This window comes from Lontra canadensis, unplaced genomic scaffold (genome assembly GCF_010015895.1).
Source record: "Lontra canadensis isolate GAN:19392208 unplaced genomic scaffold, GSC_riverotter_1.0 scaffold69, whole genome shotgun sequence".
Classification (NCBI taxonomy): domain Eukaryota; kingdom Metazoa; phylum Chordata; class Mammalia; order Carnivora; family Mustelidae; genus Lontra; species Lontra canadensis.
The window spans coordinates 6,903,546-6,927,562 of record NW_022631063.1 but is presented as its reverse complement, the minus strand read 5'-3'; the positions used below and the strand labels follow the sequence as shown (position 1 = coordinate 6,927,562).

Here is a 24,017-nt window from a genome sequence, read left to right as displayed (position 1 = left end):
GTAGTTGGTGCTTGCTTGGAAAAGGGAAGGTCGGGGTGAGAGTGGTAGGAACTCCAGATGTGAATACCTTGTGGATATCCAGATAGAGCTACAGAGGACGTAGTGGGATTTTTTAGGTCAGATCAGAGGAAAAGTCTGGGAGGTTCTCCTTGTGCCTCCAAACTAAGTGAGGAAAGGGTCCCATAAACGAGAGGTGGTAGAAAGACAACATCTCACTTTAGCTTGACCACAGATTCCTGGAGAAGCTACTCTAAGGCATCCCAAGTAGTAGTCTCAGCTTTTGGATTATAATAAACTCTATGAAGGAAGGGGCCATGTCATTCCTTACTGGCCAGGACTTAGCAGAATGCCCAGTATATGTCCTCCCAAATAGTATAGATAAAAAATATATTATTTTCCTAAGAGCACAGAGAATATCAGAAGTGATGGTGAGACGGAGAGAGTCGAGGCAGTCATACCTCAGACTCCTGGTGCAATGACCTTCTTACGCCCCTCCCTTCCTCTCTCCTTCTCTTTCTTCCAGGTCTTGTGCTTTTGTTGAGACTATACCTTTATATTCCAAATACTGTCATCTCCTCATTTAGTTTTAAAAGCTTTCAAGGTTGCTTGGGTGAATTTGGGTATATTTGATTTTGTTTTGAGATGATACCGTATTTGGGAGCATTCATTTAAGTAGAACCCTTTTTGGATTGAATGAAAGGGATTTGCCAATTGTAGTTACATGGAGAAATGAGCAAAGAACTCAGGTCCAGGTGAAACAAAGGAAATAAGACCATTAGGTAGACCCCACAACACAACTGGAATGGTTGGACGTCCAGCAAAGCAGGTTCCTGCCAATTTTAAAAGTCCTGAAAGCAGCGGAGGACAGGAAGATCAGGGACAGCGGGCCTGACATTTTTAAAACAGGGTGATGAAGCCAGGACCTGGGAATTCAAGGTGAGAAGGAAGAGCCTCAGTAAACAACACTGATGAACTTCAGCTCCAAGGACAAGCTGTGCGAGGGTTCCCTAACCCGTGGGCGGTTACTGGCAACAAGAAGAAATCAGAGCTCTTAAAGGTGAGCTGTCAATGGGACCCCGACCAAGATGGAGATGACTTGCCGGGTTGGTAGTGACAATAGCTTAGATAACTTTGCCTGAGAATTCTTCTGATTCCTGCTGTGAAATCCTTCATTTTCATGCAAAAAGGATGAGTGTATTTTCCCTTAACATAATGACATATATGTCCAGGTGGACTGACACCATTGAAAATTTGTTTTTTCAAAATCATTAATACATTGTAAATGTGAGAAGAGGAGACTACCTCATGAACAGATGTTTCCAGAAAGGTGGATAAAAATGAATAGCATTACTGATCTCTTCAAATGGGTATGGTTTCATGCAGCAGATATTATTTTCTTCACAATAAGTGTGTGTGTCTGTGTGTGTACATGATGCAATTTTTCTGGCTCTTTCACCCTATATAATTTAGCCACAAATATTGAATTTTGACACTTCAGGCTTTTTATGTGAATTGTCAACCAACCTACATGAGCGATACTGGGTGCTGCTATCTGGAGAAGCAACCGTGTAGAGAACTTGTTTTTGGATGCGGTGTGGGGTCAGGGTCAGTCCAATCAGGACCACGAATATGAGCAAAGAGCAAGTTACAGCTGTGACTGTAACTGTAGGCTAGAGTCTTAATTTAGCTCTATGTCTTTATGGGGCTTCAGAGACACCTCAAATACAGGCTTTCCAACCATCTTGGGTCTAAGCTGTTGTAGATATTCTGGGTCTTGTTATATTTACAGTCATCATAATTACATGAATACCTTCTGTTTTTCTTCTTTGGAACGAGTGGTTACTTTTGTTACCAGCTTTCCAGAGACAGCTGTGTGGGCATCCGTGTTCACAGCCGCCTCGAAACGGCTGTTCAGCTTCCACAGCTCCCTCTAGAACAGGCAGGCTTGTCTTGGACTCTCCCTCCCTCCACTTCCACACTTATTTCTTCTTTTCAGTCTTCTTGTCCTTCTGCTTCTCCCCTATCCTCCTACTTGCAATCCTCCCTAGTGTTTCTCTGTTCCCCTTAGTTTGTATGAGTCACATGATGCTTCCTCACCCCTCCTTCCCCTGACCCACCACAGGTTAGAAAACTGAGTTCCAGTCTTCCTGAGTCTTCTTCTCAGCAAATAAGACATCCAACCCACTCATGAAAGTATTCTGCTTCTCTCTGAACATTTTGATACGGGACAAATAATTAACATTCTGGAGTTCAAGGTGTGGGGGCTAGAGGCAATGGGGCTGGCAGTGGCAGAGATCATGTTGGGTGGAAAAGGCTTTCAATTTCCCTTACATCATATTAAGCAGACAAAACCTAAATATTGGGCAGGTGCTATCATGGCCCTTTATGGGATAGGTCATTGCTGCCCTTCTTCTCAAAGAAGGCTTAAGAAGGGACCCTGGAACATTCCCAGTGTGGGTAGGACTCCCTGGTGTATCAAAGAAGCACATCTGAATGATCTAAATGAGTCTGGGTTGGATTAGTAAGGAATGAGACCAAAAAGGAGATATGCCCTTGAAAGCAGCCAATCTCATAGCCTGGGGTAGGCATTTGTTGTTTGCTGAGTCACACCGGTCACACCGCCTTGGGATTAGCCAGCTCTACTTTCTGTTTCAACAATAAGAAGTCTTGCAAAACTGCTGGCATGTGAGACAGAGGTATCCAGAAGGTCTTGGCATCTCTCCCAGCAACATAATGGGTTTTTGGGAAGAGACTTGTGAGCGCGTGGTCCATGCACTCCACCACCAGGGAGAGGTCCACGTTCACAAAGGAAGTTGTGCCTTTCAGCTTGTCTAGACCTGTAGAAAGAGACAAAGTACATGTACTCTTTGGAAGAAGGGGGAAAGGAGTGTATGAGGCCGGGGTGCAAAGGGGAGGATGTGTGTGTGTGAAAATTTCTTTTGAATTTGCTGTTATAAATTGAGGCCCCTGTGGTGGGTTTCTACCTATTCCTTAGAAAAGGATGCAGCAATGTTTTCGTTCGACTCCTGGCTCTCAAACTTGAGTAGGCAGCAGAATCTCCTAGAGGGCTTGTTAAAACCCAGTTGCTGGGTCCCACCACCAGCTTCTGACTCAGTAGGTGTGAAGTGGGACCCAATAATTTGCATTTCTATCACGTTTTCAGGTGATGCTGATGGTGCTGGTTCAGAGAGCAGACTTTGAGAACCACTACCTTAAAGCAATGAGAGAAAGATACTTTATAAAGTCCATGAGGCCCCTGCACCCAAGAAGTTATGGGTTTGATCCTAAATTTGTTTTAAGGGACTACTATATGTTTAGGAAATGGGGAGGGGCTGTGCAAGTGTGCATGTGTGTGCACGTGCACTCACATACCATGTGTCTCTGTAATTCGGTGAATAGAGAGGGAATCATCCCCAAAAGTCTTGACTCAGAAAGGTAAACATATCCTGGTGATCAGGCAGCTGAAATGCTTGAGTAACATTCTAGGGTCATTTTAGAGAAGCAGGTATTTTATCAGAAGATTGGTAATGGCTTGGAGCATTCCTGCAGTGTTCTTAAAACATACCTGAGTTGTGTCTTCCTAAGAGAAAAATCTATGATTTTAAATCTCTTTTTCAAGTTAAGGCTCCTGTAGCCACAAGTTGTTCAAAGAACCTGAGATTACCTAATACGTCTTAGTGGTTATTTTAAACTTTCACAACTACAGTCTAGGAGGTGAAGAAGGGTGAGCTTAAATTCGTGGTCTGCTTGGGAATTATGAGTCTGGCTGATGTTCAAGTACTAGTTTGAAAAACTAATAAAAACAACCAGTGCAAAACTGTGCTCAAAGCCTTTTGGTATTTCTGAGAGGGAACACCTGAGCCAGGGGCCAAGTCAAAAATAATTTTGAGATGGAAGTTGATGACCTATTCATAGGCATTTAGAAAGTATCAGTATTAATATCAAATAGAGAAAGCTCTTTTAAATGAGGTATTTTTAAAAAAGATTTTATTTATTCATTTGAGAGATGGAGTCAGCATGATTAGGGAGGAGAGGGAGAACCAGGCTCCTTGCTAGGGCTCTATCCCAGGACCCTGGGATCATCACTTGAGCCAAAGGCAGATGCTTAACCAACTGAACCACCCAGGTGCCCTTATTTCTGAACCTACTTAGAATTTTCAGAGTTGATAATGAGTGAGAAACACAAGTATTTAACAGCAGAGGTTCTCAGCATCTAGTGACATGATAGCACTTGGAGGTTTGTGAAACCAGACATTCTCCGTACGTGTGTGTGTGCGTGCGTGTATGTGTGTGTGTGCGTGCGTATACGTGTGCAGTCGGGTCAGGTGGCTGGGGGAGCCCGTCATTCTAAAGGTGAATCTGACTTGGCTCTTGGCTCCCTCTTGAAAACTTCTGGCCTTGAACCTTGCCACACTTGGCTCTCTCGCCAAACCCACCAGGTGAAGAAGTAGGACCAGAGTTTTGAGGTTACAGTGACACAAAGTTAGGTGGGGCCCTGTGTGACTTAAAGCAGGAGCCCAGTAAGTGTTTGAGGAATGTCGACTAAGCTTTAAACATGACCAGGGAGTTTGAGGTGGAGGTGGAGACCTGGTACAGGAAGTTCCACCAGCTCCTTAATGCCCCGTTCCCATGATCGCACACGGCTCAAGACTAAATGGCAAAGTCAGGCTGACTGGGTTCAAAGCCAGCCATTCCACTTACTGTGTGGTCCTGGGCAAGCAGCTTCTCTGTGCCTCTGTTTCTAGACAATTCAGGGAATATCTACTTCACAGGGTTTATTTAGGCATTTAAAATGAGGCAGTCCATGTAAACCACTTAGAATGGTGGCAAGTACCAAATGTTCACTATATATGTTAGTCATCATACACTAATCTATTATTTCCATCCCTGACTCAATCTGACTTATGCTGCTTCGCCTTCCATCTCTGCCCCCTGTGCATTCCTGCTCTGGAAGGCTTCCACCCAGATAATTCCTTCCTGGCCTTTAGGCCTTACTCAAATCTGACCTGTCTCATAAAGGCCACTGGCCAGCAATGCTTTCATCCAGTTCTGAATTCCTTTAGGCAATTAGAGACTGTACTGTCTAGCACCCCTTCCAGGCTTTTGGGGTCTGTCTAAGAATTACAGGATCAATTTTCTTGCATTCTGCACAGTCTCATTGTTTTACAATCTCACTGGTTACTTTTTCTCCTCCACTAAATTAAGCTGGTTAAGGGTCAGAGTCTGAGTCTTGGTATTTTGTAAGCTCCATAAATCCTTGACCAATGTTTAGTGAGTGGTTGGTGTTTACCAAAAAGAGGAGGCTTGTATAGAAGTGAAGACTGTGGGCTCCAGTCTAGGCATGACCGGGAGGAGTTGTACAGCTGTGTAGAGAACATTCACCTTTCCAATCCTCTGTTCACTATTCCTATGGTTCTTTTGAGGAGTAAATGATAGAATTCATAAGGTAGGATTTGGCAGTGGGTAAATGCTCAGTAAATGTTTGTAAACACTTGAAGTAAGAGATGGCACTGGAATTAATAGGGATCTTTAATCCATATGTTATCTCCCTATTGGTATATCATTAACAAAACCTTGTCTTTTCATTTGTATTTGAGTCTCCTTTATGTTGCTTAGGACAATGAACTCCAGAAGAACCCTAGGCCCACCCAGAGACTTACTTTTTTGAATGTAACCTTCTCCATACTGTTGTTTGATATCTGGAGACAGATGCTTCCAAATGGCAAGTTTTTTTTCAGTGGCTTTTATTGGATCTGATAATCCTGTTTTGAATAATCCTGGTTCAATACATGAAACGTGTACACCAAAAGCTTTCATGTCCCGTCTGTGAAAGAACACATTGATGATGTTTAATCCAGGTTTGTTTGGAGAATGTTTGCTATTTGGGTGATTATTTTCGAACGAATTTTTTCATGGGATCACAAAATTGCATGGGTTGGAAAGGAGTATTTAGTTCTACACTCTCAGTTTGCAGTGAGGAAGCTGAAGTTTGCGTGGTGAAGGCTGGTTTAATGTCAGAATGGGAAAGGGATCTGGGCAGACCCCCTCCTGGACTAGTGCTCCCAACTAATCATACTCTCTCATTAAATTGACAAGCAGTTGGGTTAAGGCCAGGTTTCTTCTCGGTATGCAAAATACCTTATGGGGAAATGGAGTGATGACTGGCCTGGATGGACAAGTCTACTTCCATTTTAGAAATGTGAGGACATTGTAACACAAATGAGGACAGGCTGGGGACACAAGTGTGACAACCTCTGATGTGGCTCACCTGCTCTCTATCCTGCTCAGTGAGATCTTTCATTATGTGGCCTCAGAAAACCAAAGGTCTACTGATTTACTGGGCAACAAGGTTTTAGGGGAATCATGATGCACTTCCCCCTTTTAAAAGCAAAACAAAGAATTGCAAACTGTTATATGAACAATTATTTCCTAAATTTAATGTATATTTCCACCAAGGATCTATGATGAAGTAATTACTCATTTTATACAAGTCTTTACCACATGATTTTTAAAGAACTGTACCAATGAACTTAAAATGTGAATTATCTTAGGTTCTGCTTTCAGCAACATGCCTCTTGTTTAGTTTGCAGTCTAGTTTACTAAAAATGCAAATTAACTTGATCTTGAAAGATTTTGAAAAGTATGTTGCTTGCATTAAAATTATTAAAAGTTATTTTCTAACTTAATTTACTTTACTCACCTATCTTCTGTGCTCCTTTGGCTTTTGGAAAGTATTTGGAAAGATTTGTCACCCCATCTACTAATGAGATAACATAAAATCTAGGGACAAATGGCTTTAAGTCACCCAACTAAGTTTACCAGGTAAGTCAAACCAGTATGAACCCAGTTATGTGTGCTGTGTTGGGCAAATACAGCTTTGAAAAGCCCCAGCCTTCTCCCAGTTGGACCATTGTCCCTAAATCCTCCTATATATAGAAATTCTAGGGCCGCCACTGGACTGGGATCTGCATGCACAATACCATTCCCAGTACCAGCTCCATGATTTAGAAAACAACAACAACAACAACAACAACAACAACAAAATCAAACCATTCTTTACTGTGTAACTTCAGGCATGGTATAGTGCATTGCAAACACACAAGTCCTTCAGTTGAAATTCCTTTTTAAAAGTGGTTATTAGTCTCCAAGAGGGTGGGAAGAAACCCTGGTGCTTTTTGTCTCTCTCTCTTTCCTCCCTTCATGTGGCCCCATGCCCAGCATACATGTGTGAAGTAGATGGCAGAATGGAGTAACTTCCAGCAGGAGGGCAGTCCCAGGAAACAAGAGAGAACTGGAAAGGTGACAGAGAGGGGATCTCAGGAAAGTGAGCCTCTAACATTGCTTATGCACTGCACACGTGCATGTGTGGGTCTGACTTAGAGAAGCGAACTCTGGGACAAGCATCTTCCATATCCCAGATGGCTACTGTGTAGTACATCTGCAGAACAGATCTGAATACCACAGCAAAGTCTTTAAAAATCAAGCAAACATTGAAATCTCAAAGAACAGAATGATGGTTAGCAATTGTGACCTGAATGCAACCTCATCAACTGTCTGCTAAAACAAAAATACTGGGGCAACTCGGTGGCTCAGTCATTTAGGCAGCTGCCTTCAGCTCAGGCGGGCACCGTCCCTCCCTCTGTCCCTCCCATCCCACTCATGCGTGCTCTCTCTCTCTCTCAAATAATAAAATGAAACAAAAATATCAACATTTTCCATAGGACTTAAATAAGACCCATAGTCTCATATCATTCCAAATGTTCAGCATAAAAAGAACTGGAAAATCTCAACTCACATGGGAAAAGACAATGGCAGATGCTAGTGCCGAAGGACACAGATGTTGGAATTACCAAAGTCTTTAACGCAGCTATTATAAAAATGTTCCAAATACAAAGGAAAATACTCTTGAAGTGAATGGAATCTTAGAATGCTTCGCAAAGGAAAGAAAAGACAAAGAAGAACCAAATGAAAATTTTATACTTGAAAAACACAATAACCAAAATTAAATATTTTTTGGTTGGACTCAATAGCACAGTGATGATGGAGGAAAGTCAGTGAATTTGAAGGTAGACCATTAGGAATTATCCAATCTGTACAGCAGAGAGAGAAAAATGAGAAAGTGAACAGAACCTTAAGGATTTATGGGACAAAGTCAAAGGTCTAACATTTGTGTTATAGAGTCTCAGAAGGAGAAGAGAAAGACTGGATTGCAGAAAAGAATGTTTGAAGAGGCAATAGCTGAAAACTCATCAAATTTGACCAAAGATATAAACCTACAGATTCAGGAAACCCAGTGAATATCAAATGTTACAAATCCAGAGAAATCCATGCCTGAGGGCACTGATTTGGAGTCTTTATTTGCTAAAATGATTCTCTGTTTTGAGCTCTGGGGTTCTCTGATAACACACAGAAAAAAGATGTGGTCAGTGCTTTCTTGTGGGAGCAAAATCTTCACCTCTGATTAGTAAATTCCCCCTTTTTTGGAAATGGACGCATCAGAGGAAAACTGTCTTTCTTGTCTTTGGGGGGTGGGGTGGGGATGGGAAAGTTATCATCCATTTAGCTGTAGTGTCTGAAATGTATGGAAATTTGAATCCAGAACTTGCAACAAGAGGGAGACAAAAGCTGCATAGCTGAGTTATTATTTTGTGATAACTACATTTACCTTATCAGATAATTTTCTACTGAGTGTTTAAATAAGATGGTACTATTGTTTCTGCAACTGACAGTTATACCAATGGAGAGTTCTACCCTGCCTTAGGTTTTCTATATGATTCCCTGACTATATAACACACCGACCTGTAGAATATAAATTTACCATCACTGTCAGCATCATACATTAATGCAAAAAAGTAAAAAAGACTTGGATAGACTTAAGTTCAAATCTCAATTCTACCACTTACCAGCTGGGTGACCTTGGGCAAGTTGCTTAATTTCTTTGTTTCAGTGGTATTGCCTACAAATTGGGAGTAACTTAAAGCACTAACTAGAGTGTCTAGTACATAATTAACATTCAGTAAACATTAACAGCTATTATTTCCTAATATGTCAATGTTTGCTTTACCTTAAGCTGTCATTGAAGCCTTCTACTGCATATTTGGATGGATTATAACCCCCTCCACTGAACGCCAGCCGACCTCCAATGCTGGAGATATTGATAATCCTTCCTTGAGCTTTTTTGACCAAGGGAAGCAAATTTAGAGTCACATTGATGAGGCCAAACAAGTTCACTTCAATAGGTTCTCTGTAGTCCTCCACTGTTAGCCAGTCGGTGGGAGCCAGCACGCCGAGAACGCCGGCATTGTTGATCAGACCCCAGAGACCTAGATCAGAGTGGAAAGGAAGCAGGTGTGATGGAAGATGGCACTTACATGGGCATCCTTGATCTACAGTCCCTGCTTTACACAACTCTGCCATTTCCTCCTTGTAGATACATTCCTGCTCTGAAATGCTTTACAGTTTTGGGAAGGAACTACTCTCTGAGAGGGTAGGGAGGAGAAATTAAAACAGTTGGAGCTCTGTTACTGGAAGCTAGTCTCAGAGTAACTCTATTTCTGGTTCTGCATGTAAAATACTGACATTGTCTGAATGAGCCTTTTGCTTTTTTGTCTTTTTTAAAAATATTTTTTTATTTTTTTATTAACATATAATACATTATTAGTCCCAGGGATACAGGTCTGTGAATTGCCAGGTTTACACACTTCACAGCACTCACCATAACACATAACCTCCCCAATGTCCATAACCCAGCCACCCTATCCCCCTCCCCTCAGCAACCCTCAGTTTGTTTTGTGAAATTAAGAGTCTCTTATGGTTTGTCCCCCGCCCGATCCCATCTTGTTTCATTTATTCCTTTCCTATTCCCCAAACCCCCCACATTGCCTCTCAAATTCCTCATATCAGGGAGATCATATGATAATTGTCTTTCTCTGATTGTCTTATTTCGCTATTGTTTTTTTTTTATCGTAGATGCAGAGTAAATTGGTCTATTTTATCCATTTGCTAGATTGCAAAGCCAGAGATTATTTATAAACTACTTTTTACAAAGAGCAATACAATCTACTTCATATCTATTTTTAGTAAAAAAATTAAAAAATCCAGTCATCAATTGTTTTATGATGGAAAACATTTAATATTGTTAAAGTTATTTGGAATTCAAGCATTAAAAATTGTCAAGAGCATTATTAAGCCATTGCTTTTGTGGTCTGGAGTCTCAACTAAATGATGCAGATATGATAGAGAAAATTCACATACATTGATTGCTTGCATGATCTTCTGTAGCTTTTAGCCCCAAGTTCCTTCACTGTGAACGTAGCTAAAATGTAGCTAATGTAGCTAAATGTAGAATTTTATGTAGCTAAACTAGAATTTTATGAGAGAAGTGCAGGGAAAGTCAATACCTCAAACTCACTTCTAAATTCACCCACTGGGACTTAAGACTGAGGATAATGTGGGCTGTTTCTCTCATGCAAACAGTGAGCTTGCAGCTCAAAACTACTGAGGGCTTTATCCTAAGATTTTTCCAAGATTCTCCAGTACCATAGCTGGTATTTAGGAGACATTTTCTTGAAAGGTCATTTAAGATCCAAACACATTTTATTTAGCTGTAGCTAATTTACAACACCCCCTCCATTCTTCCCACCCGACATCACTCACCTTTTTCCCCAACTTGATTTTTCACCCACTGGGCAGTCCTCTTGACATTCTCAGGGTTGGTTACATCCAGAAGCACAGTGTGAAGCCTTTCTGAGGTTTCTGCCTTTAAAGCTGTTGACTGTGATTCAGTCAGACAGGCAGCAATTACACGAAATCCTTTTTTATCAAAAGTTCTGGCTGCCAAATTTCCAAAGCCAGTGTCACAACCAGTTATGAAAATATACTTATCTGTGATGTCTGAAATCTTTAGTTGTCTTTTATAATTCCATAGAAAACCACAAAGGATTAGGAGGGCTAACACCCAGAAGAACATTTTTTCCCCCTCTGTATAGGATAGGGACTCTCCTTTCTTGAACAATAAAAGAAGCCAGTGACCTGAGAGTTCAAAATTAGAAAGAAAACTCAAATTAGAACCATCAAGGTGCTATAACCCAACACTGACGACTTCAGATATTTTAATGCACTTGAGTGAATAGTTAAAAAAGAAGAATAACTATTATTTGGCTAGGAAGATGGCCTTTTAAGTGCTCAACCATTCCTCTAAAGTAATGCAAAAACTAACCAAAACAGCCAGAAAAAGTGAACAGGAGAGAGGTTCCATGGCAAAGCTGACGCAGCTCTTGTGTTGATGTGAATGAATGTATGAATTCATCCATCTGAAACAGAGACTGTCACGGGAAAATCTTATCGCTTGCTACCTCGTGAAATTCAAGAGTGGAATAGGCGAATCTATTAGAAAATGTTCAATTTCAATTGATTGATTAGATTCTTAATTATTTTTATACTGTCAGGCAAAGTAGTTGCCACTATAAAAATATTTCCAAGTTGGTTTCCATGTTCTTATTTTCAGTGGGTTATTGTCATTCTTCAACCCAACTCTGAGATCATCCCAACTCCATGCAGAGATTATGCAAGTGCATGGCCACCAGGGAGCGCCTGGACAGAGGGTGAGATGAATGGGAAGAGACTGAGGGATGATGGCCAAAGGCACAGCATCCCAAACAGAATCAAGAAACCTCAGATTCTGTTCTCTTTGCATACTAGTTTCTGTGAGAAAAAGAATCACATGACATAGGATAAAGGAATGCAAATTTTTTCTGGAAAATCATGAGGCTTTGACCATAAGTGCAGCAGGATGACCTAGAAAACTAATTTTTCTTTTCTAGTCCAGGCTAGAGGTGGCCTAGGAGCAAAAAATTAAACAGGTGGAGGGTTTCAGAAAACTACCACTTGCATTTTCCCTCAGCATGTATTACCTTTTTATCTTTTCCTAAATAAAAAAAAATTACTATTTCATGTAGGCTGACTGTACCAATTTAGAAATATCACAGTTGTTTTGGAAATGTTAAAGAAAGAATACTATGTTAATTTTGTAATTTTTTTCTTGTAAAGTAGGACTTGATTTCATGACCTTGAGATCAAGACCTGAGCCAGATGCTAACCAACTGAGCCACCCAGGTACCCCTATTAATTTTATAGTCTTGACCATTTAAATGCATATGCCATCTTAAAAGTTGTACTAATTATTATACAATGTTTGGCTGCAAAGTAACATTTGTGAATAAATCAAGCAATTGTATTATTGAAAACAAGTGTGATACTAATTTGAAAGCATAATATCAAAAGTATCATGGAGTGAGACTTCAAACTATTTGGGATATAAAATCCCATATATATTGCAATGTTTGTCATTTACAATGACAGCCTATACTATCACTTTTATTGTGTGTACTGATTGCTCGGGAAGAGCAAGCTATCCCGTAGTAGGAAGGGAACAAGAACCAGGCAAAGATGGGGGCTGAGTGTGGGGGGTAGCATTTGCCTGTTTGCCTCATGTCTGAGCATCATGGCAGCTCAGACTTCCTAGCTCAGTCATAGGCAAACCAAAGGAAGGAGATCATTAGGTCCCACACCACATAGGAGCAGCACTGGGTCTGCATTGGCTCTCTCTGCCTTTGGAAGCAAGAGGAGTCACAGAGAACATCACCTGCGGGAGAGACCTTATTTCCTTCCCTTTCAATGCAGGAAGATTCCTTGCTTTGCCCTGTGTTCACACATATCTCTGCCCTTGATCTGGATCCACCCTTAAAATCAAGAAGGGCTTTGAGTGCTTCATAGAGGACAATGGATAAGCCTGGAGCTGAAGTTTAGACCTCACAGATGCTTTGGGAATCATGACTGTTCATGGACCTTATGTTCAAAATGCTTGCAAGGCCAAGCAATTTTATAAAAGTGGGCTTTCGTTTTTCTTTTTTTTTCTTTTTTACAGCTATTTCCTGGTTTTTCATTTGAACCATTTAAAAAAATTGTTCATCTTTTTTCTGTTTGTAAAAGTAACTTATGCTCATGGTAAAAAAAAATGGCAGATACAGAAAAAAAAAGAATGGAGTAATGATTATCACATTTGACTCTTAATATTTTTGGTACATATTTTCTTCCAGTTTTTTTCCTGTATATATAAATATTTCTTTCTCTAATAAGGAATAGAAACATACACACAGATAGAATTATACACATACACTCATGTACTCCCATTCATGCAACTTTGTTTCTACTGCTTTATAAGGAACAGATTGCTTCAGATAAAAAAAAAAATCACTTGATATAATATATCATCTTCACTTCTCAAGGAAATTTTGGTCTCTGCTTTCATCTTTCTTCCCGGCAAAAATTCTTTAGCTAAAGAGAGAAGAGGTAAGAGACTGTCCTTTGATAAAACTAAGTCAGAGGTGAAAATTAAAATATAGTGGGTTTAAGCAAACTGGCCAATTCTTTTGATATGGCTGTGTCTATTTCTAAAGCCGTCAAGTTTTTAGATGATCATGCCTTAATAATTTGAGTTAGTTTCCCAAATCTTTCCTGTGTAGGAGTTACTTATTTATGGAAAATTAACGCCCAACTAGTAGAATTTTCCCTTCTTAAATATATAAGTACATTAAAAAGTGTATAATTTTGAGGTAAGGTGTTGGTGTAACTATCTCTTGGGAAATTTCATTTTTAGAAATTTTAAGGAAATTTTGTATTTATAAATTCAATTAGTATAGTGTGTTATTCAACTCTAGCCTCAATAAATTGAATAACTGAATAACTAAATGTTGAATTGTTTTCTAAATGGATTCTGTAGCTTTCATTGCAATCCAAATTTCATAGAGTTATTTGAAGATGGCAAATGCTCATGGGGGTTAATGTGTCCTAGATCAGAGAGTGGAAACTTTCTATGTCATCATGTTTTGCTGGGCAAGTAGAAGGGGAGGAATAGTGAAAGAATGGTTTGCATTTGTGAAGTATTCTACACTGCACTTTTAAATATAGATCTCATTTGATTCTCCCAACAACCTTTTGAGTTAAAGGGGGCACGTTATTTGCCTCATTTTATAGAAGAATAAATGTAATTTATTACATTTACAACTAATAAATGTAAAAGAAATGATAGAATTAGAAAAATCACCATTTGGCAACTGTAATAGTAACAATTACATCAGTCAAGAATGATCAATGGATGCTAAAATTATTAGGTGAAATTCTGATAAGAAACAATAATTATAGAATCTCAAAATATCTCCCTGTGAGAAATGTATTAATTAAAAAGAGAGCAATAACAATTTCACAGTGGAGAAATCTGACAGATATCACCTTAATCAAGTAACAAAAATTCACACCACTAGTTGTGGGACAAACCAACATCATGGGCCTCCTGGTACTGTGCACTGGGAAGGACACAGCGGCACTTTCCTGCATAAATGGAAGCTAATCCTGCATGAAGACGTATCTCCCAATTCTGCACAATATATGGCCTATACTCTTTAAAAATGTCAAAGTCATGAAGGAAAAGAAAGAGTGAAGACTGCCCCCAGATAAATGGGAACTGAAGAGATATGATAACTCGTGCAATATGTGATACTGGGTCAGAAAACTATTTTTTTTTCTTTTGCCAGAAAGAACATTATTTGCTCAGCTAGTAGAATTTGAGTAAGATTTGTTGATCTGATAAATAATATTGCAAACTCAATAAATATTCATTTCTCAATTTTTATAATTTATTATGATTATGTAGAAAGTGCCCTGCTTTTGGGAAACACACACTGAAGTATTTAAAGATTAAGTAGCACCATGTCTGCAACTTACTCTCAAAGTTAAGAAAATAATAACTATATTTATATAAATAAGTAAACATGTTAAGGAAGCAGTCTAAGTGTTTGATAGATGAATGGATAAGGAAGATGTGGTTGCCAAGCCACAAACAGGCAGTTGCTGGGACAGTGGGGGTCGTGGGGTGGGGGTGGGGAATGGGTGAAACAGGTGAAAGGAATTAAGAGTTACAAACTTCCAGTTAGAAAATAAACAAGTCCCAGAGATAAGAGGTAGAGCATGGGAAAAATAATCAATAATAACATAATAACTTGTATGGTGATAGGTAGTGAACATTTTGTAATGTATACAAATGTCAAGTTACTATATTGTACACGTGAAATTAATATAATATTGTATACCAATGATACTTCAATTAAAAATAGAACAACAGCAACAAAAACCCCCCATACATATGGATATAAAGAGAGAATGACAATGCAGATGTGGTAAATGTTAATATTTGGGGATTCTGGGTTGTATTACTCTTTCAACTTTTCCGTAAGTTTGACATTATTGTAAAATAAAAAAGTAAAAATTTGGCAGAGGAAAATAAAGCATTTTTTTTTTTCTAGGAAAAGGCTTCTTTTAATCCAAAGGAGTTTCATGCACTAATCAAGAACTCCAGCACTTCAAGATCTAGTGACCTTGGACTTCTAATCTTTGGTAAGTTCACCTTCACAACCACTAGAGAAAAGCAAAAACTCAAACCAAAACCGTCAGACTCCCTCCTCCCTCCTCATGCTCTCCATTTCCTCCTTACTTCCTCTTTCATTAGCCAAACTCATTTTTTCCTTGGTGACAGGCAACAGAGAAGAGCTTTTTAGTTGTTAAGGATGGGCTCACATTAAAATGTGTGATCTTCACTATGTACCCCTCTGGGCTGAGAGTCATTTCAGATGCTGGTGTCCCAGCCTGCAGCCTGAATCCAGGGGACTACCAACTCCCACCGAGAGTTTCGTATAGCCTGTTCTTACCCCAAATACTGTTGTCCAAGAAATAGCGGTTCTTCTTCATTCCTAAGGTTCACATTCCTCTAGGTCATTGGATTGAGTCAATCACAAACCAACACACACAAACCTTTGACCTCTATCTTAGCCAGGATTCCATGTGTGGTCGTGTTTCCTAGCAGCAGCCCTTGGTCGGAGTCATTGGGAACGTGACGCCTACGCAGAAGCTGATGGATGGCCGATTGGTTCATCGACCACAGAGAAGTAAATGAATGACTGTGACTACTAATGCCGCCTCAACCATATTCTGCCAGCCTGGCTGCCTCCGCATGGCCCGTGGTTCCGGATAATTCAGGCTGGGGCCACTGACCCTAGTTGCTTGGGTTGTTTGTTTATCAGCTTTGTCTTCCAGTTTATCTCACAACAAAGCGCTTAGCAGGGGTACGCACCACTTGGCTGAAGGCAAGAGCCCCTCATCTGTAACAGTCTTCTTAGGACCAGGGGCTGTGAGCCTGTGGGCTAGTCAAAGCTGAGGACAGAGTGAGGGGAAGCAGATCTGCAGGCCCACACGGGCGCGAAGACTGGCGCAATTCTAAATATGCATCCTCTGAACTGGCCTGGAGATTTTCCCTAAACTAGTAAAAATAAACCTGGGAAGCGAGGACTGAGGCCACACACACACGCACACGCACACGCACACGCACACACACCCCGGCAGGGCAGGGGTTCGGAACCCAGGTCTCAGAATCAGGCAGATAGAGGTCCAGTGCCCGCTCCTCAATCATCAGAGGTCTTTGGGGGAAATTATCTATATTTTCTTAGCCTCCATTTTCCTAGTTGTAAAATGGAAATAATCACTTCTCTGGTGGAGAGTACCTGGTAAAGTAAAGGGACCAATGCCTGCTGCACAGGAAGAACCTCATCATTAGGGCGGGATCAGTCGTGTTCACTGGTGAGGGGCCTGCTCTGTGTGCTGTTCAGACCTCGGCAATGGGTACTTTTTGCTATTTGGGGTGAAACAATTATTTGTTGTGGGGTCTGTTGTGAGTATTGCAGGATGTTTAGCAGCACCCCCTGGCCTCTACCCCCGAGATGCCAGGAGCACCCCCTCCCCAGTTGTGGCAACAAACAATGTCTCCAGACATTGCCAGATGTCCCCTGGGGGACAAAACAGCTCCCAGGTGAGAACCACTGGTCTAGAGCTTCCTTGTGTTGGGGGTCCAGAACCACTTTTCTGGAAACTCAGTCATTAGTTCCTTGGTAGGGCCACATTGATGAGGGTTATTTTTTATGGCCTTACCAGAAAAGTTTTATTATTTATAAATATTACTTCTAGGCTGCTACTCTAAGCATTAGTTTCTATGATTTTAAAAAAGTGCCTTTTTTTGGGATGCCCAGGTAGCTCAGGGTTTAAGCATCTGCCTTCGGCTCAGGTTGTGATCTCGAGTCCTAGGTCAGCCTCCCTGCTCTGCAGTGAGTCTGCTTCTCTCTCTGCCCCTCCCCCAACTTGTTCTCTCAATCTCTCTCTCAAATAAATAAAATAAATAAAAAAACAAGACTTACAGTAAAATTATCTCCATCATATAGAGTAAGAAACAAATTCAGAAATGCAGGCTACACTGTGGAGTATTATGCCTCCATCAGAAAGGATGAATACCCAACTTTTGTAGCAACATGGACGGGACTGGAAGAGATTATGCTGAGTGAAGTAAGTCAAGCAGAGAAAGTCAATTATCATATGGTTTCACTTATTTGTGGAGCATAACAAATAATATGGAGGACATGGGGAGATGGAAAGGAGAAGGGAGTTGAGGGAAACTGGAAGGGGAGATGAACCATGAGAAACTGTGGACTCTGAAAAACAATCTGAGGGTTTTGAAGGGGTGGGGGTGGGGGGAAGTTGGGCCAGCCTGGTGGTGGGTATTGTGGAGGGCACGGATTGCATGGAGCACTGGGTGTGGTGTATAAACAATGAACGCTGAAAAAGTAATTAAAAAAATAAAAAATTTAAAAACAAAACAAAACAAAAAGAAATGCAGGCTAATTGTCTCAAGATAGGATCGTAAGAGCTGTTTTGACGACTGATACCCGGGTCACTCTCATTTGGTTATTCACCATTTCTTCCTCTGCTCCACTGCCACCTGGTTTCCCACTCAACCCCAGGAGTCTGGGCTATGTGTACACTTCTCTACAACCACCAGTACTTGCATGATCCTTGGCATTAGGTAAAATAAATGCTGTCGAAGGAAAGAAGGAAGAGAAGAAGGAAAAAGTTTCAACTCTAAGCCCAGGGTTCCGGTGGTAACTGGATTAGTCTCCGAGCCCTCTGAGCCATCAGACAGAAGGGTAATAATAGCAACATCATATTCACACTTCCAATTTAGAGAACTTTAAGAGTTTTTGAAAAGTGTTCGAGGAATATTTCTCTCATTTAATTGTCAAAATATTTCTGTGAGCTAAGTAGAACAGGTATCATAACAGAAAGTCATTATCCAGAGAGTGGCTAGAGCTAAAATTCTGATCTCTCAACTCCGAACTGTGTAGAAGGAACAGGAAGAAGTGCAAAGAAATTAATGCAGTATCAGTTAACAAGAGGAATAAACACACTTTATCAAAAGTCTTGATCATGCCACAAAGATTGAAAAGGAACCAAGAAAAGAGAACTAATTGTCTCTTTCATTTGCCATGCAGAAATGCTTAAGTGTAAGCACGTGTTTGCAGCTGTACGAAACTATTGCAACTTGATTGCTGTCCTTTCTCACTTCTGCTTTTTTTAAACTTTCTATACCTGGGTGTCTTTTCCCTTAAAAAAATAAAAAAATAAAGATCCTCTGATTTCACTTCTCTTATTCACATTCCTCGCCCTTTAAAAGTAAATGACTGTTACAGACAAACAAAAAGAACTGAGAATAATGTCTCCATGTCTCAATGTCAGGGTGTGCCCCACTTTTCATAAGGAATACAGAGTTCTTTCTAAATACTCCCTCCCACGCGACTTGATTTTATTTCTGCATAATTCCACAAGGGGCTTTGTTTTAGAAGGGGATACTACAACTAGTCAGTTACACTGACTGATTGGAATATGTAGAATTTTTATTTACTTTCAATTTGTTGTAATCACAACGCAAGCTGAATCAACAACTAAATAGTTCCTTAAAAAAATCAAAGAGCATTTAGCAGTAGCTTTCTCAAATGTTTTCCTTCTGAAGTTCTCTTTTACAACTTTCTTAATACCCATGGCATTTAGGACACGTATGTCCTTAGTACACTTAAATTTTGTTAACCTAGCTATGTTATACCAAATTCCTTTTTATTTCGACATTTTCCTTGAAGTAAGAAGTTCTGTTTGTTTTTTTAACCCAAGTGAGCTTTCACAGATTTCTGCCACACCTCTAAGAAAAAGAAATAATTTGACCTAATGCAAAACTAATTTATATGATGAATAAATAACATTTCTGTGAAAAAAAATGTTCAAATTGGGCACCCAGAAATCTAAGGAAATTTTTTTCAGCAGAGCCAAGGGATCCTATATGAAATATGCTTACAAAGGCTTCTCTGAGGGTCTGATTAAAATAATAGTAATAATAATAATAATGGTTATGATGCTGCGGCTGATACAATTGAGGTGGTCTTCGTCGTCATGGAAACAGTAAGTTCTCTTGCTCCATGGAATAAAGAAGTTCCTCCACCAGTTACATTCCCTTGAATCCTGCTTCCTTCAGGAGGGAGTTAGTGTGGGATACCCAGAGTGTTATTTGTGTGGTGGGACCAGTGAGGCGTGGAAGAGTGTGTGTTTCCTCTGCAGATTCTTGCATTCAGAAAGTCTCCTAGGAGAGGGAGGGCAGCTACTCCTAACGGAGGGAGGGCCTGATGGGCTTACACTGGTATTTTTAGTTCTAAGGATAAAACTATCTCTAATTTTCTTTTGCCTTCTCTCAAACATTTTAAATTATAATTCATCATAATATTCACAATTATTAATTAATAAATTATTCCCCATTCCCCTCCGGTTGATTACTTTGCCAATAGGTTTCCTGACGGTATTGGCAGGTTAAGAATTATTCTTAAAGCCATGGTTGCTTTACTTAAGAGATGATATATTGTACATGGTTATAGCTTGTCATTACAAGGCTTCAAAGAAAGCTTAGACGGGTGCCCGGCTGGCTCAGTCAAAAGAGCACGTGATTCTTGGTCTTGGCGTCATGAATTCAAGCCTTATGCCAGCTATAGAGATTACTTAACAACAACAACAGTAACAGCAACAACAACAACAACAAACTTAAAAAAAATAAAAAAACAGAAAACTTAGTGTTGGGTCTATGGCCAAAAGAGCGAGACTGATACAAAGCGAAGGTCAAGCTAAGCTTTATTTAGCACCAAGCATGGAGAATCAAACTGACCCGCCAGGGCCGTCTCTTGCAAAGAGGCGAGCCCTCCCAACCTCACAGACTAACTTTTATAGAGTAAAGGTCATGTGGTTGAGCCTGGCCACCAGGTGGCCAATTGAATTACAATTCACCCTATAGTAGCTATTTGAACTAGCCTATCACTCTGGTCAGAATTGGGGCCCAAATGGCAGAGCCCACATTCTTGGGTGGTTAGGGAGGTGTTTTCCTGATTTGGATGTCTCCACCTGGCTTGACTCATCTTTGTATTCTGGGCTCTGTTACCTCCCCCTGACCTGACACGTCCTGGTATATGGGCTCTGTTATCAGGGGCTGGTCAGTCATACTTTACTGGTTTCCCAGACTTGTTTCTAAGTAAGTTCCTCTGGGGAGGCAGGGTCAATCTAAGTTTACCGCATAAACAACAAAATGGCTTGCTCTGGCTAAGTAGGCCCTTACATTTAGAATATGGAGACAATGTTACGCATAGATGCTGAAAGTGTGTTCAAAACTTCAGTGAGTTTCTTTTGTCTGCACTTAACTTTGAGCAGAAGGAAAGCTCTGAGGTTTTAGTCTGTACCTCAAGAAAGTGACATTTGTTATAAGGATTTTACGACCAATTCCCCTTCTCCTCATTTAAAATGTAGGAGATAACTATTTTTTTCTTGTATTTAAGCACTGGGATTTGTTCTAAAAATTGGACACACTTTTCAAATCTCAAATACACAAAACCAAGATGATATGACATTTAAATTTCATTTTATGCAGCATCTAACCAAGGACAGTCTTACAGCATCTAACATATGCCAAAGGATTCTAAGATAAATAAAGCATAATCATTACCCTTGAGCCAGTAGTGTAGGGGGACATTTCAGAGCTATTTGTACAACCCAAGTTGATTTTTAATTTAAAAATATGTTTTATTTAAACTTTTTCTGCAACTGCTAAAAATCAACCTACTGAGGGAGTGCACCACACACCATTTAAATCCTAAAGCCTTTAACAGAGGATGCTGGGATTAAGTGGCAGCAAAGCCACTAAACTACCCACTGTATTTTGGGAGTCAAAGTGAAAACAGACTTGGACTTGGGGGAAAGCTCAATGTCTTCTTGGTAAAATGCCAACCACAGGATCAGATATCTGAAGCAGGTTTACTGCTGTCATCTTAGTATCCAGGAACCCAATATTGTGCATCATATGCATTATGAGGAAGTTCCCTGATTTCTTCTGACCTAGAAGGAATTTTTCTCACTTACTGAGCATGCCTGTGTGCATTCGTCTCAAGGGACGTCTGGTAACACTGGCAAAGCAGGTAGACAGACAGATCAGACCCGTAGTTTGTACAGAACCCCAGTAGCGCATCTGTGGTTCCAGTAAGAAACTCAACTAAGATTCCTACTCCTTTTGGAGCCCCTCCCCCATCCAGTTTCCAGTTAATTGTAAGATTTACAGTTGGTGTCAAATAGGCACAGAGAGAATAACTATATATAAATTTGGTTGTAACTGTAAGGTGCCAAAGAACACTCAAAGAGAGACCTGGGGCGGGGGGAGTTCCAGGCAAAGACCCAGGTGACACTGGGATCACGTCTATGGTAAGATGGACTCAGTGTCCATCACAGCCTTCTAATAGTAATATTATTATTATTATTACTTCATAGCATGAAAAACAACTTGATTAGTTCTGTAAGAGTGAGGAAAATCAAAGGCAGTTTGAAGACGGACACGAGAAATGGAGGGATAAATGACAGAATTCAGTCACTGGTTACCTTACTGGAGATGAACTGGCGTAGAGAAGCTGTTGGGGACCGGCTGGGCAGAGGGCGGTTCTGTCCACTGTGCTGAGGAAGGAAGGATTGAGCCACCTGACCACACCAGTCCTCTGGAGGAGGAGATTCCCCGGGCTTCCGTCCAGCTCCGAGTACACCCATGTGTGAAGAGCCCTCAGGTTCCCTCCTCACTCTGAGTCATTCTTTTGTGACACCGGCTGATGACTAAATCTCTCTCCGGTGGCTGAAGGAAGCCAAACAGCTGTGGGTCATGTGTTTTTGGAGGAATTGATAGTACCTTCAGTAACTTAAATTTAACAACTTTCAGGGAGGGACTTAAAAAGGATGAATAACATTCCTTTATCTCTGAGTGCAATCTCTTGACCAGATTCAGCAGTTGAAATAATGTAACGTGGAAGCATTTTGTAAACTGTCCCATGCACATCGTTTTAATCAATTAATTTTTTAAAAAAGATTTTATTTATTTGACAGACAGAGATCACAAGCAGGCAGAAAGGCAGGCAGAGAGAGAGGAAGGGAAGCAGGCTCCCGGCCGAGCAGAGAGCCTGATGCGGGGCTCGATCCCAGGACCCTGGGATCATGACCCGAGCCAAAGGCAGAAGCTTTAACCCACTGAGCCACCCGGGTGCCCCTAATCAATTAATTTTGAATTATGATTACTGTTCATAGTCTCTAGGGTGTTTTTTGTTTTTTCTTCCTGTTAACTTGTCTGTTCTGATTAACTACTCTTTGCCTGCTAAGAGAGTAGGTAGGGGACACCAATCTTGGAGGATTCTTTTTCTCTCAGTTTTTCAGCATTGATGACCAAGGAGATGAAAGTGATTTAATGCAATGAGGTTCTGTACTTATTTATGAGTTTTAATTGGTGTTTGAAGGCATGACAAGGAGAGCTTACTGAAGTGGTCCCTGGAATGGAGATCCCTGTGAAAGGAGATCCCTGCCCAGAGCTGTTTCAGAGCTTGTCACGATTGACCTGCCATATCCTGGGACCACAAGTGAAGAGGAGGACGAGACAGTGCTAATCTGTAACCACCCCTCTCCCCAGGCTACCACCTCCCCCTTAAGCACACAGCCAGGTACAAACTCCATGGATTGCTTACTTTCAGTTTCCCTATATGTCAGTTTATTGCTGTAGGTCTCAGGTTTCCCAGGCTTCTCTCTTCCCTCCTTGAAAATGCAATTTATTATGGTTTAGCTGGGATGAGTGAATGAATGGCTGTATCTGTCTGGGTAGAGTTTAGACACTGCTTTCATCCTGTAAATTAAATGGGGATCTTTTTTCTCCAAAAGAACAAAAAAACCAAGACTGAAATTTACAGAGGTAAGGATGCAAGGTGCCAAAAATATGCCAGATATACTTTTCCATTATCTTCTGCAAGTCAAAGTAAAGCTTAGATAGAGAAACCTCTTAGGGAAGTAATACATTGACCCCCATCCACATGAAGAAAGGTATGAATGATTGATATCAGACCCTTCCTGTGTTATTGTCAGCGAGAGACGTAGAGAGCCATAAGAACATGGGTGGTCTGGAGGAGAGAAGGGAAAGGAGCAAAGAAAAAGCTATCACATTAGGTCATTTCTATTCTCTTCAGGCGGTCCCATATAGAGGTTCGGTTAATGGAATCATTTGTCAGCAGTGCCTTGTCTGGACTACATTCAAATTTACATCTTAAGAGCTAAATTTTCTTTCATTATATTCTTTAACAAGGCAACCTATGAAGGGCTGCTTGTTCAGAACTTTCCCTATATTAGATTTCTGGTCATCAAAGTTAACATAAAAATTACAGAACCAAATTGCCATTCTATTTTTTCCTACTTCTTTTTAAAATCGGAAGATTGCACTGTGGATTTCATTCAGCTGTAGAAAACAAAACACTAAGCAGATGACTGTCCTTTTTCTTTTAAATCTCTATGTCGTGAACAGACATTTCTACAAAGAAGACATCCAAATGGCCAACACACATAAAAAAGTGCTCCACATCACTCGGCATCAGGGAAATACAAGTCAAAACCACAGTGAGATACCACCCCACATCAGTCAGAATGGCTAAACTTAACAAGTCAGGAAACGACAGATGTTGGCGAGGATGCGGGGAAAGAGGAACCCTCCT

General features: G+C 40.5%; 1 protein-coding gene across 1 annotated transcript; it reads right to left on the bottom strand.

Moving 5' to 3' along the window:
- Positions 1-2,476: 2,476 nt before the first annotated feature.
- Positions 2,477-22,032, bottom strand: DHRS9 (dehydrogenase/reductase 9). The gene is made up of 5 exons (XM_032880387.1): positions 21,886-22,032; positions 10,657-11,031; positions 9,065-9,323; positions 5,661-5,824; positions 2,477-2,837 (listed from the first exon to the last, which is right to left on the bottom strand). Exons 2-5 carry the CDS (start codon positions 10,967-10,969, stop codon positions 2,614-2,616), a joined length of 960 nt encoding a protein of 319 aa, XP_032736278.1. The 5' UTR covers positions 10,970-11,031; positions 21,886-22,032; the 3' UTR covers positions 2,477-2,613.
- Positions 22,033-24,017: the final 1,985 nt, after the last annotated feature.